Here is a 13,369-nt window from a genome sequence, read left to right as displayed (position 1 = left end):
GAATTACAGATGGGACCAGGCTAAACAAGCTCAAGTCGCGGCTTGCTTCTCATACCAATTCTTGAACCTTGCCTTCATCTTTGCCTCGGGCTCCCAAGTCTGCTCCTCAACACCATCACAATCCCACTGGACTCTCATCAAAGGAATCTTCTTCTTCCGAAGTTCCTTGATCCTCCTCTCGAGAACCCTCACTGGTCTCGCCTCCAAAGTCATGTTAGGCTGAAGATCCTCAGGAATCTTAGCCAACACCTCCTCTCCCTCACGGAGACACTTCCGCAACATAGACACATGGAAAACCTTATGGAATGCACGCATCACCTCAGGTAACTCCAATCTATATGCCACTGGTCCAACCCGCTCAATCACTCTGAATGGACCCATATACCTCGGACTCAACTTAGTCTCTGACAATGACCTGTTCGGACCCCGCAACATGGCCATCTTGAGGTACACTCTGTCTCCTACTTGAAACTCAAGATCTCTCCTCCTCCTATCAGCATAACTCCTCTGCCTATCCTGAGCCTCCTTCATGTTCAGCTTGAGAACCCGAATCTTCTCTGAGGTCTCCTGAACAAAACTAGCACCAAACATGCTCCTTTCCCCCACCTGAGTCCAGCATAATGGTGTACGACATGGCCCCCATACAAAGCCTCATAAGGAGCCATCTTAATACTCGCCTGATAGCTGTTGTTGTAAGCAAACTCTACCAGGTTCAGGTGATCTGCCCAATGGCCACCCCAATCCAACACACACATCCTCAGCAAATCCTCCAGCGTCTGGAACGTCCTCTCTGACTGTCCATCAGTCTGGGGATGATAAGCTGTACTCATATGCACCTTAGTGCCCATCTCTGCCTGAAATGCCTTCCAGAACACCGAAGTAAACTTAGAATCTCTATCAAACATAATGCTCGCTGGCACCCCATGCAACCTGACTATCTCCCTCACATACTTCTTAGCCAAGACCGCTGCTCCATCAGTCTTCTTAATGGCCAGAAAATGTGCTGACTTAGTCAACCGGTCCACAATGACCCAGATAGCATCAAAGGTCCGTGACACTGGCAAACCTACCACAAAATCCATGGTGATCATATCCCACTTCCACTCAGGAATGGGTAGACTCTTCAGTAACCCGCCAGGAACCTGATGCTCAGCCTTTACTAGCTGACACACATCACACCTCGAAACCCAACTAGCTACATCCTTCTTCATCCCGACCCAATGATAGTACCTCTTGAGATCACGGTACATCTTAGTCGCTCCCGGATGAATAGACAACTTGCTCGCATGAGCCTCTCTCAGAATCTCCTGCCTCAACTCCTCATCCTTGGGCACACAAACCCGACCGTGCACCAAGATAGTACCATTATCTGAGACCTGATACTCAGAATCCACATCCTTAGAGGCATTCACCAGCCCCAAATCTTTCTCCTGAGCCAACCGCACTCTACTCAGAAGATCTGCTCTATCTACTGCTTCTAAACCCAACGGTTCCTGTGAAACAGCACATAAGCTCAAAGCACTGATCTCCCCTACCAGTGACTCCATCTCCTGCTCCTGAGCCGAAGCTACCCTCTTCCGACTCAAAGCATCTGCAACCGTGTTAGCCTTACTAGGATGATAGGCTATCTCCAAATCATAATCTGCCACAAGCTCCATCCACCGCCTTTGTCTCAAATTCAGCTCAAGTTGAGTGAATATATACTTCAGGCTCTTATGATCTGTAAACACCTGTACCTTTGCACCATAAAGATAAGATCTCCAAATCTTCAGGGCAAAAACTACAGCACCCATCTCCAAATCATGAGTAGGATAGTTGCCTTCATGTACCCGCAACTGCCGTGAAGCATAGGCAATAACCTTCCCATGCTGCATCAGAACACAACCCAAACCAACTCTAGATGCATCTGTATAAACCACATAGGGTTCTCCCTGCTCAGGCAAAGCCAACACTGGCGCAGTAGTCAGCATCTCCTTCAGGCTTGCAAAGCCTTCCTCACACTCTTCTGACCAGACAAAAGGAACATCCTTCCCTGTCAACTTAGTCATAGGACGTGCTCTGCTTGCAAACCCCTGCACAAACCTCCTGTAGTAACCTGCCAATCCAAGGAAACTTCTGATCTCTGTGGCATTCTGCGGTCTAGGCCAATCTCTGATAGCCTGAATCTTCTCTGGATCTACAGAAACCCCCTCTGCAGAAACAATGTGACCCAGAAAGCCCATCTCACGCTGCCAGAAACTACACTTGCTCAACTTGGCAAACAACTTCTGCTCCCGCAGCTTCTCCATAACTGCCCTCAAATGCACTGCATGCTCCTCAGGACTCTTAGAATAGACCAGGATATCGTCGATGAAAATGATGACAGATACATCCAGAAACTCCTGAAACACACTGTTCATCAATCTCATAAACGCTGCTGGTGCGTTAGTCAACCCGAAAGGCATCACCACAAACTCATAATGCCCATACCTCGTCCTGAAAGCAGTCTTCCTCACATCTGCCTCATCTATCGGTATCTGATGATAACCCGATGCCAGATCTACCTTGGAGAACCAAGTAGCACCCCTCAACTGATCCAACAACTCGTCAATCCTCGGGAGAGGGTACTTGTTCTTCACAGTGACCCGGTTCAAACCCTTGTAATCAATACACAACCGGAAACTCCCATCCTTTTTCTTCACAAACAATACCGGCGCTCCCCACGGTGATACACTAGGACGGATGAATCCCTTACTCAGCAAATCCTCTAGCTGCTTCTTCAGCTCTGCCATCTCTGCTGGAGCCATTCTGTAAGGAGCCTTGGATAACGGTGTCGTCCCTGGTTCCAGTTCAATGGTAAAAAGATCCGACCGAGATGGTGGTAATCCCTGCAAAGACTGAAACACATCCTCAAACTCCTCCACAACCGGAATACTGCTAACCGTAGACTTCCCCACTGACTCTGGCATATATATAGTAACCAAATAAGCCTCACGGCCCTTCTCGATCATCTTCCCAGCCTGAATGGCTGAGATCACGAGACTCCCCGAAGTCGGTCTAATACCCTGAAAAACCAACTTCCCTCCTGGACGCTCAAACTCCACTCTACCCCGATAGCAATCCAAATGCACCATATGCCGATGCATCCAGTCCATCCCGAGAATAACATCATACAGCTCCACTGGACTGATAAGCAAATCCGCTGGCCATGACTCTCCTGCGATCTGAATATTAATTCCTCTAGCTCGTCCAATAACTCTCAGGAACTTGCCTCCCGCAACTCTAACAACTCTTGTACGTTCTCCAGGATCCCCGCTGATCCCCGCACACTCTGCACACTCTGGAGTAATGAAGCTATGCGAAGCTCCAGAATCAAACATAACGTGGGACTTAAACCCGCCCATCAACAAGGTCCCTACACAAACCTCATGTGTTGAGAACCTAACACTTTATCACAGGAACATAAAATCTGACTCTACTAAAATTCACAAAGATTAAGTACCAGAAATTATACCTGTGATCGCTCCAGCACTAGTTCCACCAGCCTCTGCTGTCGTGTAAACCCGTGGCGCCTGCTCAATCCGTGCTACCTGCTGACCTCCTGGCTGCACCTGCTGCAACGCTGCCACTGCTGCCGGCTGCAACTTGGGACACAAGGGCCTGATGTCCCTTGGCTCCCTGCAATGATAACATACTCGAGGCCCTACCGTCGGAGCACTCCTCTTGGGACAGCTAGCAATCTTATGATTCTTGCTCCCACACTTGAAGCAACTCGCACCACTCTGTGTCTGCGTAGCCTCCCACTTCCTCTTGGTTCCCTGTGCAGGCCTACCGCCCCTGCTCGAACCACCCTGCTGCTGAGCCCTACTAGACTGAGCCACCGGAGTAGCCGACACTGACTGTGCCCGGATATCCTCCTCAATTTCTGCTGGAGTCTCAACCAGCTCTGCACGCGTAGCAAAACTCCGCCCTCTACAATGAACTCTCAAATCATCACGTAGAACCCTCAAGAACCTCCTGATCTGAGCCTCCTCAGGCTCCATAGCCCGACCTCCATAACAAAGAAGTCGACTGAACTCCAAGTCCAGCTCCCGTACTGACCGTGTCCCCTGAGACAACTGAAGGAACTGCACCTCCAAACGATCCAATCCCTCTCTAGGAAAATACTTGCGGTTGAACTCCAAAACGAAGTCAGCCCAAGTCATCTCCCGTTGCACCCTCCTAGCAGCCACAGATCTCCACCACAACTCAGCATCACCACTCAAAAAGTAGACCCCTATGTCCACCCAAAACTCCTCAGGACATCTCAGAGTGTGGAAGTTACGTTCCACTCTCGTCGTCCACACATCCGCAGCAGTAGGATCTACACCTTCCGAAAACTGCTCCGTACGCAACCGACCCATCTTTGTCAACATGCTGAGATAACGAGCATGGACCCCTGCATCCGCAGCCACTGGCTGCCGCTCCTCCGCCACCACTGGTGGCACTACCTGAGCCTGAGACGGTACCACTGGTGGTAACCGCGCCAACACCTATGCTAGCAAAGCCGCAACGTCAACACCAGGGACTCCACCCGCTAGGACCCCCACACCCGGGACCCTAGCATCACTGGCCACTGGAGCATCAACACCGCCCCCTCCTGCCACACTCACGGAATTCCCCGGAACACCCTGCGACTCGCCAACACCCTCAGCTGTCACACTCTGGTCCTCGGTCTCACTAACCACTGGGGCTCTGCCCCTACCACGACCACGTCCGCGGCCACGTCCGCGTCCACGTCCTCGACCAGCCATAGCATCCTCTCTAACTATCTGCACTACCATGAACAGAAGGCTAAGCAAACAATTCCTATTATAACATAGAAACATAAACTCACCGTGGAATCACACACTCGGCTCGAAGATGATGTTCTAGGACTCCATGCCACACACAATTGACTAACTCACATAATCAATCAAGCATGCAAATCCCAAACATCTACAACAGAAACCTAGTGAACCCAAACCTAGAACCGTAAGGGCTCTGATACCAAAATGAAACGACCGACCCTTTTTTTTTTTAATAATAAATAATAAATATAATATAATATAATAATCTACAACTAGTGGTCCCATACCCACTAGCCTCCTAACCACAAACACATTCAACAGCGGAATACTCAATGCCAATAACCAATAATAAACCAATAATATAACCAATACCATAGCATAAGCAATATTCAATAATCAATCATCAGAAAACATGAAACCAGCAACCTAACAATGTTTCTAATGACTCAACTCTAGCAACCTAACAATGCCAGACAACATCCAATCAAGTCCCTAGAACATCCTCCTCTTCATTGCCTGGATTCCACGATCACACTTTGCCTTTACCTGCACACCACAAACAATAATTGAGATGCGTAAGTATTATCACAAATACTTAGTGAGGCAATCCTCCCATCTACTGGGCTATACACACAAGCAATAAGATCTCTACATGCCACAAACAACAATCAATAAAACAAACCAGGCAATATACAAGCATGCAACATCCATCTTAACTGGAAGAGGGGTGTCGACCGACACCAGATGGTGTCGATCAACACTGACTATCTGGTGTCGACCGACACCAAACTGGTGTCGACCGACACCCTGCCTGACACTCCCGAAAACCCTAGTTTGTGTCGACCGACACCTCCACATGGCATCGATCGACACTCGCCAAAGTCCCGAGCCGTCCTCGCGTTGGTGTCGACCGACACCCCAACTGGTGTTGACCGACACCCCAACTGGTGTCGACCGACACCGATGCCGAGCAGCGATTTCCCTCGATCAGAAACTCCGAATCTCGCCTTCAATCTTCTCCAATCCGCTCCATGCGCTCCCAAAAGCCAAACCCAGCCCAGACAGTGACGAAATACCATAGAGAACTCAAAGAAACAACCACATAAGCACCAAATCACATAGAATCTAGAGATCTTAGCTTAGATAAGCCATGGTCATGCACTCACCTCTTCCAAGAAGATTCTGACCAACAAGAACGAATTCCCTCACTCCTAGCAAGCTTCTAACTCCTTCCCAGCCTTAGATCTCCCAAGAACAGCAAGGAATCTCACCAATCTCTCTCAAAAGCTCAAGAACTTCTCTCTCTTTTGTTTTTCTCTGAAAACAGCGATAAAACACAAACTACACGACCCTAGGTCGTTTTCTTCCTCTAAAAACTCAATTTTAGGGATTTCCTAAACCAACCACGCAAACCGGTCAATTAAAATTGAACCGACCAAACCGGCTACCACTAGTGTCGATCGACACTCCCCCTGTGGTGTCGATCGACACCCTCACCAAAATTCCAAGAAAATGGTTTGCGGGTGTTACAGTATCAAATCATCTGTAAAGTCATACACAAAAACATATTTTACAGTTCATAAGATATATAAAGCACAAACAGAGATCAATAAGCATAAACATGTTTTTATGGTGTAAACTTTTAAAAATTCAAATATTATAATATTTTTTTGAAACTTTTTAAAGTTGTAATTTGATCAAATAAAAAACCGGGTCAAACCGAATAAAACTTTGAAACTTTGACACCTGATAAATCAACCTTTCCTGCTCATTCGTTTTTGGAAGCATATTAATCTTATTTATACTAGTTCTGAACTATTGTCTAAAAATTTTCAAGCCGATGTGGGATATTATACATAGTTCTTTTATTTCCATAAATTTAAAATTTTCCTTTTTCTAAAAGATTCTAGAAATTTAAAAATTGTTAATGAATGACATGTCAAATCCTGATTGGTCGTTCAAAAATATTTTAATATAGAAAATTCTGGAAATTTTAAAAATGTTAATTAGTGACATGTCAAATTATGATTGGATGTTTTAAATCCTAGGTGGATAGCCTTAGCAGCCTATAGCTTCTACTTTTATTTAGTATATACTAGGTTTTAAACCCACGCTACGCGTGGGTTTGTTTGATATATTTTGATAAAAATTATATATGATTGATGAGGTAATGAAATATTATCTTACAGAAAACTTTAAATTACTATTAAGGAAAAAATTAAATTTCATATACACAATTTTTAAAAATATAAAAATCAGTTGTGTTCTAAAATCAAATCTGATAAAAACATCATGAATCTAACTCGACGTCCAGGCGAGGCGGATCAAACTGGTGACCTCACATATCTTAAACCATTTTTTTGGCCACCAGAAAAACAAAACAATTTTATAATCATGAATTTATCTCCTTTTTCATATTGAATTGATCACTATCACCTATGTTTTCGTATTTTTTATTTAATGTTTTCTTATTCTTCATATTCTTTCTTGTCATTTTCATTGTCAAATTTTATACCAATTGTCATCGTTACTTTTACCGTTCAGTTCTTTGTTATACTCTTCTTCTTGTTCTTCCTTTTTCAACTTTTTCACAGTTTTTCACTGAAAAAACCTTTTTTTTTAGACTACCACACAACTTGTTAACCCATCAAACTCCAAGACCAAAATCATTTTTTCTCATAAAAATTGTACAATTCATGAAAACCAGCATATTCAACACATGCACCCAATTATTGATAATTTCATCCATATACTTCTCAAACTAAAATCCTTACTTGCACAGAAAGTAATATGAACACATATATAGTAAAAACAATATTTATGTTTTTTGTCGATCCTTCTTCTTTAAACTCAAATAACATCAATCAAGGTCTTGCGACGTCAATCCTTATTTCTTAGACTTAAAAATAAAAATTTTACTGCAAAAGTATCAAATCATCTGTAAAGTGATACAGAAAAATATGTTTTACAGCTCATGATAGATATAAAGCACAAACGGAAATAAGTAAGATATTTTCAAGATATTAAAAAAATTGATATATAATATTTAGTAATTCTTAAACTTTTAAATTATTAAAACAAATTAAATATTTAAAATATTTCAAACTTTAGATGTAGTTTAATTAAATATTTTTTTAGAGTTAAATATTAATGACACTTTTACTTTTTATAGAGTTTAAATAGTTATAATATTTTAACATTTTTATGGAGGTATTATAGTATTTCTAAACATTCGATAATAAATATTTAAACCTTTAAAAAATTTAATTTGCTAAAATAAATCAAATAACTTTTAAATTTGGAAATTTGATAAATAAGCATAAATCAAGCAAACCTGATAAATTTAAAGTTAAAAACATATTATTTTTATTTATAATGGTTCTCAGCCATTGTCTAAAATTTTCTAGCCGATGTGGTACGTTGTACATATTTCTTTTATTTCTATAGAAGTTTTTTTTCTAAGAAATATTAATAATATAGATTACTACTATATTTCCAAAAAAATTCCTAGCGAAATATCTAATTCTTATTAGTTTTTATAAATCCTATATAGACACCTTTGAGTTTATAGCTTCAACTTTTTATTAGTATAGATATACTATCTTAAAATTTCTATGGAGGTTAAGTAATTGTAATATTTTAAAACATTCTATCAAGTTTAAATATTTTAATATTTGAACCTTTTAAAAGTTTCAATATTTCTAATATTTCAAATTTTTAAAATTTATAAATTTTATTTTTTTAAAAACCTTTTAAATGTTAAGAAATTTTTAAAATTTAAAAATTCTAATATTTTGAAACCTTTTTGAAGCTAAAACTTTTAGAAGTTTCAATATTTATAATATTTTAAACTTTTAAAAGGTTCGAATATAAGAGCTTTTAAAATTTTCAATATTTATAATATTTAAAATTTTAAAAAATTTAAATATTATAATATTTTTTTGAAACTTTTTAAAGTTTTAGTTTGATCAAATAAAAAACCGGATCAAACCAAATAAAACTTTTAAACTTGGACGCCTGATAAATCAAGCTTTTCTGCTCATTCATTGTTGGAAGCATATTAATCTTATTTATACTGGTTTGAACCATCGTCTAAAAATTTTCTAGCCAATGTGGGATATTGTACATAGTTTTTTTTATTTCCATAAATTTAAAAAATTTTCCTTTTTATAAAAAATTCTAGAAATTTAGAAAATGTTAATGAATGACATTTCAAATTCTGATAGGTTGTTTAAAATAATTCTTAATATATAAAATTCTGCAAAATTTTAAAAATGTTAATTAGTGACATGTTGAATCCCTATTGGTTGTTTTAAAGCTTAGGTGAACAGCCTTAGAATTACATTTTTGTTTACCAGTCAAATGGTTTACCAGTCAGAGAAAATCGTCTGATTTATCAAAATAGTTACACTTATCATCCTACTAATCCCACTCACTATTTTGATAAATCAGACGATTTTCTCTGACTGATAAACCATTTGACTGAAGTTTAAGGTCTTGACAAATTAATCAGATTATATATATTGTAAACCTCTACATTAATACTGAAAAAACAATAAAGCCTACAAAATTATTTAATTCCGAACCTGACTTTTGAAAACAAACGATAAAATTATAAAGCAATCATTTAAAAAAAATCCTTTAAATTATATTAAGATAATCTTATATAGTAAGTAAAAAAAATTTAAAAAAGTTCTGAGAGACTAACATTTGATGCCATATTATTTTCGTACGTGCCATATTTTCTTTTAAAATTTTAGTGTAATAAATCTATTTAATTGTTTTTAGAACAATACCACAAAATGAAAGTCAAAATCAGTTTTCCACGATTGGAGATGATAGATCACCAGGCCCAGACGACTCAACAGCCCGTTTTTATAAACGATGTTTGGACACAGTTGGTCCACATATGATCCAAGAAGTGAAACAAATTTTTTGAAACTTCATTCATAAAACCAAGTATTAATGACACAAACATCTGCATGATTCCAAAGATTGATAATCCTCAAATTCTTTCTGATTATCGCTCTATTGCTCTGTGCAATGTACTTTATAAGATTGTCTCCTAATGTTTGGTTCAATGACTTAAACCTCATCTGAATGAAATAGTTTCATATGCACAGGCGGCTTTTATTCCTGAACAAATCATCCAAGACAATGTGCTGATAGCACATGAAGTTATGCATTCTTTGAAAGTCCGGAAACGAGTATCACAAACTTACATGGCAGTGAAGAAAGATGTAAGTAAAGCATACGACCGAGTATAATGGAACTTTCTTGAAACGACACTGAAGTTATTTGGCTTCTGTGATAAATGGGTAAGCTAGATTATGGCAGCTGCAACCTTGGTGAATTACTCTATTTTGTTCAATGAAGCTCCCTATGGAAATATTAAACCGGAGAGGAGTATTCGACAAGTTGATCCCCTATCATCTTATTTATTCATCCTCTATTCAGATATCCTAAGCCACTTAATAACCTCTAGAGAACGAGAAGGTGACATCCGAAGAATCCGAATTGGTAATGGTGCTCCGAGTATCACTCATTTCCAGTTTTCATATGATTCTTTATTTTTCTGTCAAGCAAATAGGAAAAACTGCCAAGCTTTGAAAGATGTATTTGACATCTATGGATACTACTCTGGCCAAAAAATTAATATATTAAAATCGATGATAACTTTTGGCACCAGAGTGTATGGTACTACTCAAACTCGATTAAAGGCTATACTTGATATTCCTAATCAAAGAAATGGGGGTAAGTATCTTGGACTACAGGACTACCATAACAGTTTGGTCGAAAGAAAAAGGAAATGGTTGACTACATTGTTGAGAGAGTGAAAAAACGAACATCCGGGTGGACTTCAAAGAAATTGTCTCATGCAGGAAAGGAAATCATGCTCAAATCAGTGGCTTTATCAATGCCAGTTTATGTTATGTCTTGTTTCAGGCTACCTTTGGGAATCACTTCAAATATAGAATCACTTCTAATGCACTTTTGGTGGGAAAAAAGTTCAAACCATCATAGTATTTCATGGATTGCTTGGAAAAAACTGCAGAGTTCAAAAAAAGAGGGAAGTTTGGGATTCAGGGATCTAGCAAAATTCAATGACACCCTCCTAGCCAAGCAGGCATGGCGACTTATTCAATACCCAAACTCACTTTTTGGTCGTGTAATGAAAAGCCGATATTATAGAGAAGACTCAATTTTGGATGCTAAAACTAGGAAAAACCAATCCTCTGGCTGGTCCTCTATTTTAATTGGCATAGATCTTCTAGAAAAAGTACTCGCTATATTGTGGGTGATGGAAAATCAATACATCTAGGATGAAGAAACAGAGTATTTGTACGAGCTACAAGCTGTCGCGGAATGTACCTGAAGGACTTCAGACGAAACGGGAAAGTGTCAAGTTGTTTTTGCCAGCACAACACCTTGAAGACAGTGCGGCGTATCGAGTGTGGAGATGTTGAACATGGGCGAAAAAGGTGTCAGGCTAAAAGGTGTTCGTTGGAAGCTACAAGCAAGTGGCTTGTTGAAGTCAACATAATGATGAGGTTTCTCCTATGACTCGTTGGACAAAGAGAGGTTCTTGAAGGACATGGAGCATAGGAGGATTTGATGGATAAAGAAGAGTATGGTGAAGATTGTTGCTGCCTATAAAAGAGAAGCAAACACATCCTTTTTCGGTTAGCACTTTTATAGAGAGAAAAGTGTGAGTGTAGATTTAAGCAAGAGAAATCATATTGCTTGAGGGTTTCATCGTTGAGTGAATTAAAGAGTGAGCATAGCTTTTGCTGTGCAGGTAAGGTTGGGTAGATTAGAATTGATTCAGTGGCAAACCAGCTGTCGTGGTGTTGCATAAAACTGATCATACAAGCTTGTAAGATAGTTGTTTGAGAAATTCTTAATAAAGCTCAGTTTACTGATTTCTTGGTGTTCTTGTATTAGTATACAAGGTTCTAGTTATTTCAATTGGTATCAGAGCGGGAAACCGATCTGAGACTGTCGTCTCTACACAGGTTAGATCCTAAGTTATGGAACCAAATACTGATGGTACGGGTACAAGTAAGAACATCATGCTGGATACTAAAAGATATGGGTATTGGAAAGTTTGAATGACACAACTCATCAGAGGCCAAGGAGAAGATGCGTGGACAGCTGTAGAAAAAGGTTGGGAACCTCCGTTTGATACAACAGAAGATGGAGTTAAAATTCCAAAACCTAAAGCCAGATGAACTAGTGACGAGAAGAATCTGTCAAAATTCAACGCAAGAGCCATGAATGCCATCTTCTCTGGTGTGGATGAAGATGAGTTCAAACTCATTCAAGTATGCAAGTCTGCAAAACAAGCCTGGGATATTCTCCAACAATCTCATGAAGGAACGTCAAGTGTTAAGAGAAAGAGACTTGATATGTTAGCTACTCAGTTTGAATGTCTGAAGATGGCTCCAGATGAAACAATAGTGAAGTTTAGCTCAAAGCTCAGTGCCATAGCAAATGAAGCTGAAGTGCTTGGAAAGACCTACAAGGATCAAAAACTAGTGAAGAAACTGCTGAGGTGTTTTCCAGCCAAATTTGCTGCTCACAAGGCTGTAATGAGGGTAGCTGGCAATACTGAGTCAATGACTTCTGCTGAACTGGTCGGCTTACTAAAATCTGAAGAAATGGAAGCGGATGAAGACAAAGCCAAACCGTCTAAAAGCATTGCGTTTCAGGCCGATCAAAAACCTGATCAGTTTTAAGAAATCAAGGATAGCATGGCCATGCTGGCCATAAATTTTGGTAAAGCATTGAAAAAGGTTGAGAGAAACAATAACAGAGATGTGCGACGTTGGAGTAATTCAGAAGGAGACAAACCCAGTGGTAGATCATCAAAACCAAATGCTGACTATTCTGCTAAGAGAAAGGAGATTCAGTGCTATGAATGTGGATGCTATGGTCATATCAAACATGAATGTCACGTTACCAAACGGAATGAGTTAAAGTGTCTTGAGTGCAAAGGTATGGGACACACAAATTTTGAGTGTCCTAACAAACCAGGTCAAAGGAGAATTCTTTGTTGAGTTTCAGTGACTCCGAGTCTGATGAGGAAGGGGAAGAACTGCTCAACTTTGTTGCTTTTACAGTCAGTGGAGATAATGTTCAGATAGGAGCTGATTCTGACTCAGAGAATGATGAAGAAGTCAATCCTAAGGAGGAATACAGAATTATGTATGATAGTTCGGTACAACTAAGCAAGGATAAACTTAAGCTTATTCAAGAAAAGCTCACTCTGGAATCTAAGCTTGAATCAGCCTATGAAGATGCAACTGAAAAGGTTAGTCATACTCTACTCAGTACTAATGATCAATCAACTGAAGGACTTTTTCAGAAACTGAGCAACCTTCAAGAAGAGTACTACAAAGAAAAGGAAAGAGCCGCAGTGCTTGAAAAAGAGTTGACTGAAAAATAAAAGCAGATCAGGATGTTGAACAGTGGAACTAAGGATTTAGACAAGATTCTGTCCATGGAAATAATAGATGCCACACACAGAGGTCTAGGGTATCAAGGAAATTCTGGAACCT

General features: G+C 39.9%; 1 protein-coding gene across 1 annotated transcript; it reads left to right on the top strand.

Annotated features, from left to right (window-relative positions):
* Positions 1-9,790: 9,790 nt before the first annotated feature.
* LOC147927121 (uncharacterized) lies at positions 9,791-10,645 on the top strand. Its single transcript, XM_087487314.1, has 3 exons — positions 9,791-9,853; positions 9,932-10,048; positions 10,136-10,645. Exons 1-3 carry the CDS (start codon positions 9,791-9,793, stop codon positions 10,643-10,645), a joined length of 690 nt encoding a protein of 229 aa, XP_087343440.1.
* The last annotated feature ends 2,724 nt before the right edge of the window (positions 10,646-13,369 follow it).

This window comes from Camelina sativa, chromosome 15, assembly GCF_030686135.1.
Source record: "Camelina sativa cultivar CO46 ecotype springtype chromosome 15, ASM3068613v1".
NCBI classification, from domain to species: Eukaryota; Viridiplantae; Streptophyta; class Magnoliopsida; order Brassicales; family Brassicaceae; genus Camelina; species Camelina sativa.
Note: the sequence above shows the minus strand (reverse complement) of the source record. Positions and strands in the feature narration are given on the sequence as shown.

What these genes read in the sequence shown, in the direction of transcription:
- LOC147927121 (XM_087487314.1), top strand. Translation starts at nt 9,791, where the DNA reads ATGATTCCAAAGATTGATAATCCTCAAATTCTTTCTGATTATCGCTCT. An exon ending in GCTCTATTGCTCTGTGCAAT is followed by an intron (nt 9,854 to 9,931) that starts GTACTTTATAAG and finishes TCATATGCACAG; the next exon opens with GCGGCTTTTATTCCTGAACA. An exon ending in ACATGGCAGTGAAGAAAGAT is followed by an intron (nt 10,049 to 10,135) that starts GTAAGTAAAGCA and finishes TGGGTAAGCTAG; the next exon opens with ATTATGGCAGCTGCAACCTT.